The 3256-nt window shown below is 44.7% G+C and overlaps 1 protein-coding gene across 1 annotated transcript; it reads right to left on the reverse strand.

Annotated features, from left to right (window-relative positions):
• Positions 1-2356: 2356 nt before the first annotated feature.
• RNASE10 (ribonuclease A family member 10 (inactive)) lies at positions 2357-3007 on the reverse strand. Its single transcript, XM_008049004.1, has one exon. It carries the CDS (start codon positions 3005-3007, stop codon positions 2357-2359), a length of 651 nt encoding a protein of 216 aa, XP_008047195.1.
• Between the last annotated feature and the right edge of the window lie 249 nt (positions 3008-3256).

Genomic DNA, 3256 nt, shown 5'->3' on the forward strand with positions numbered 1-3256 from the left:
TTTCCCAGAGAGCCACAGATACAGATACAGACACACTTCCTATACAACAACACTGTTCCTAAGAGGTCATTGCCAGGAGAGGGGTGTCAAAAATATAAAGAAATCAGGGGAATTTGGGAGGATACTAGAAACAGCACGTTCAAGTAGTTGCCTGCAAGAACAGGAAGGACAAAGGAATAAAGAAAGGACAGGAAAGTAAAAGTCAGAGCAAAGCAAACTTTTCTTTCTTTTAGCCTCTCATGTATAATGTCCCTGACTCGGGTCTGTAACAGTCTAGAAAGGTGAAGCAGAGAAAAACCCTAGGGGGAGGAAATCTCAAAATCAATTCAGTGAATCCTTATAGCCATTTTCTCAGGTTCCTTTCGCCCCATACATGTCTAACTACACTATTTTTTTTTTACACTATTTCTTGAGGAAAAAGGCTGAGCGTAGCCACTTGCATCCGCTATCCAACCACATGATTTTTCTTCCTCCTTGAGTAAATCCAATACTTCGCTGAAATTATTCTTTCATCAACTTTCTTGTTCTTCAGAGCAAGAAAGGGGAAGAGGTGCTAAATGAGAACAAGATTCTGTCCCATCCCATCCATTCTACATCTACTGAGTACCTAATGTGAACATAACTCTACTTTTGAATATAATTGGGAAAAATGGTTTTCTCTCCTCTCCTCTCCTCTCCTTTCTTCTTCTTCTTCTTCTTCTTCTTCTTCTTCTTCTTCTTCTTCTTCTTCCTTCTCTCTCTCTCTATACCCCTCCCTTCTTTTTTATTATAAAGATGTGGGGTACATTTCAGGGTTAAGTATATAGTCATTGATTATACAGGTACCCTTGTTGGTGAGGTATGCCCCTCCCTCCCCTAGCAGTTTCCCTCAATTGCCAATCCCAACCCCCCTCCCCTGACAGTTTCCCACTACTGCCAATCACTTTCTTATAGCATTATTCAAGTTCCGTTTATGAGTGAGAACATATGGAACGCTGTTCTTTGTTTCTGTGATAAATCACTGAGTACAGTGTGTCAATTCCTGAAAGAATTAGAAATTGACCCTTCCATATGACCCAGCAATTCCCCTATTGGGAATATACCCAGAGGAGCTCAAATCATTCCCTCTCTTCTTAACCCTTTCTCCAGCCCCCTATGCCAGACTCCGACTATAGGACTGATATTTGCTTAGCTGGCATAACATAAGTGACCAGTGGTTGACTGAATCTCCAAAAGGATCCAGAGAAAGAAAATGTTGGGCTCCTCACCTTAAAAAAAAAAATAAAGAGGAAAAGGAGAACAGAGAAAATAAAGGAAAAGAAGAAGCAAAGGAAGAAAAGAGAGAAAAAACAAGAAGAAAAGCAAAGATGCAGGTAGTAAAAGATGAAAGGAAAGAGAAAAAAACAGTGAAGGATCAAGAAAAAGAGTGCTACCCTTGCCCCAACCAATGTTCTGTCTAGATCAATACCGCCACAACACCGTCTCAGCAGACTCCCAAACCTATGCCCTAGATTTTTCTTTTCTTTTTTTTTTGAGTTGGAGTCTCACTCTATCACCCAGACTGGAGTGCAGTGGCCGCTCCCGGCCACCGCAGCCTCGACCTGCAGGACTCAGGCGATCCTTCCGCCTCAGCCTTCCGAGTAGCTGGAACTACAGGCACGTGCTACCACGCCCGGCTGATTTTTTGATTTGTTGTAGAGATGAGGTCTCGCCAAGTTGCCCAGGTGGGTCACGAACCCGCGGGCTCAGGCAATCCACTTACCTCGGCCTCCCAAACACTGGGATTACCGGCTGAGCCACCGAGCCCGGCCGCCCTAGATTTTTCCAGTCTCAGGAAAAGAAACCAGATCCACATTATTCTCCAGATGCAGTCACAGATTAAATCATTTTAATTGCATCCACAGCAGAGAAATGCAGTTGTGCAAAGCCCAGCAGTCTCATGTGATTGCTATAGAGGCTCAGGGGGCAGAGCAGGGAAGGAAATGGGTAAAGTACACATTAAACTTTTCCAGCTCCATACCCAGAGGCAAACTCAGACCAGGGAATAGAATGATGACCAGGACTACAGTAGGGACTAGAGCTGCTCTTCACTCATTCATTTCCAGGACAGAGGATAGGACAGGAGAGACAGAGAGCCTAGCAAAACCAGGCAACATAATTCTGCCATTTCTAATCCCAGGAACAAAATGCAAGTTGGGTGACCCACAGGGCAAAGAAGAATTATATTTTCAGGAGAGATTGACAAAGAATAGTCCATCCTCTCTTCCTAATACCTTCTCTGCAGAATACCTAAGAAGAAGAAAGCAACATGAATAAGAGGAAGCAGAAAAGGAAGAGGAAGAGGGAACGGTAAAGAGGAAAAAAAGAATGAGTTGTTTCATTGTCCAGGTATTAACTGGAACTTCATGTCATTACAGCTTATAACAATGGCCTTTTCCATAATGAAAGTTAAGTAATTGCAGTTTGGAGTGATCTGGCCTGGTTTGGACAACTTGCAGACGGTCAAATCAAAAGGACGAGAGCTTTTGTGACATTTTCCCCCCTTGAGTTCACAAGCAACGACAGGACTATTACAGACAGCTTTGACCGTATCTAGATCCTCATGAATGAATGTGTACTGGTTTATGCAATTTTCATTGTCCACCTTCATCTTGGATGCCATCATGGCATTGCATTCCCTAGCTGTCAGGTCAAACTTCAGATAGTCTTTGTCCCCCTGAAAGGGAGCCTCAGCTCTGAGGATCTTGCTTCCTCCAACCTCATCTTCACTGAGGATGGACTCTTCGGGCCAGCCAGGCTCTACTACTCCTTTGTTGTTAAGCACCAGAGCTTCTGTGGTTTGAGTGCCCTCTCCCTCCTCAGCAGCCTCAGTTTTGTCCTGTGAGTCACTGGACCAAAATTCATTCAGCGGCTGATCACTATCCTCCAGGACTGCGGCAGCCATATGAAGCCCCAGCCCCAGGCCCAGGCCCAGGCCCAACAGCAGCAGCAGCAGCATGAAAAAGATCTGCACCAGATTCTGCTTCATTTTGCCTGGAGGGGAGGAGGGAAATAAAAGAACATGACTTTGAAATGAAAATTGGCTCCAGGAGAAACCAGTCTCTCCAAACCCTGCAGCATTGTCTTTGGGGTCTCCTCTCCCTTCTCCACATTACTCCACCCTCTTCAAGGCAGTGATCTTTCCTCTTTCTTTTCTTCTTGTCCCTCCCCACCACATTCTCTGTTGCTGTGTAATAAAATGTGGGTTTTCACTTGAGCCCAGGAGTTTGAGGCTGCT

The sequence above is a fragment of the Carlito syrichta genome, unplaced genomic scaffold (assembly GCF_000164805.1).
Source record: "Carlito syrichta isolate Samal-C Ts95f unplaced genomic scaffold, Tarsius_syrichta-2.0.1 Scaffold130427, whole genome shotgun sequence".
Classification (NCBI taxonomy): Eukaryota; Metazoa; Chordata; class Mammalia; order Primates; family Tarsiidae; genus Carlito; species Carlito syrichta.

Bases quoted from the DNA above. Each gene is read 5' to 3' on its own strand.
- RNASE10 (XM_008049004.1), bottom strand. From the start codon at position 3,007: ATGAAGCAGAATCTGGTGCAGATCTTTTTCATGCTGCTGCTGCTGCTG.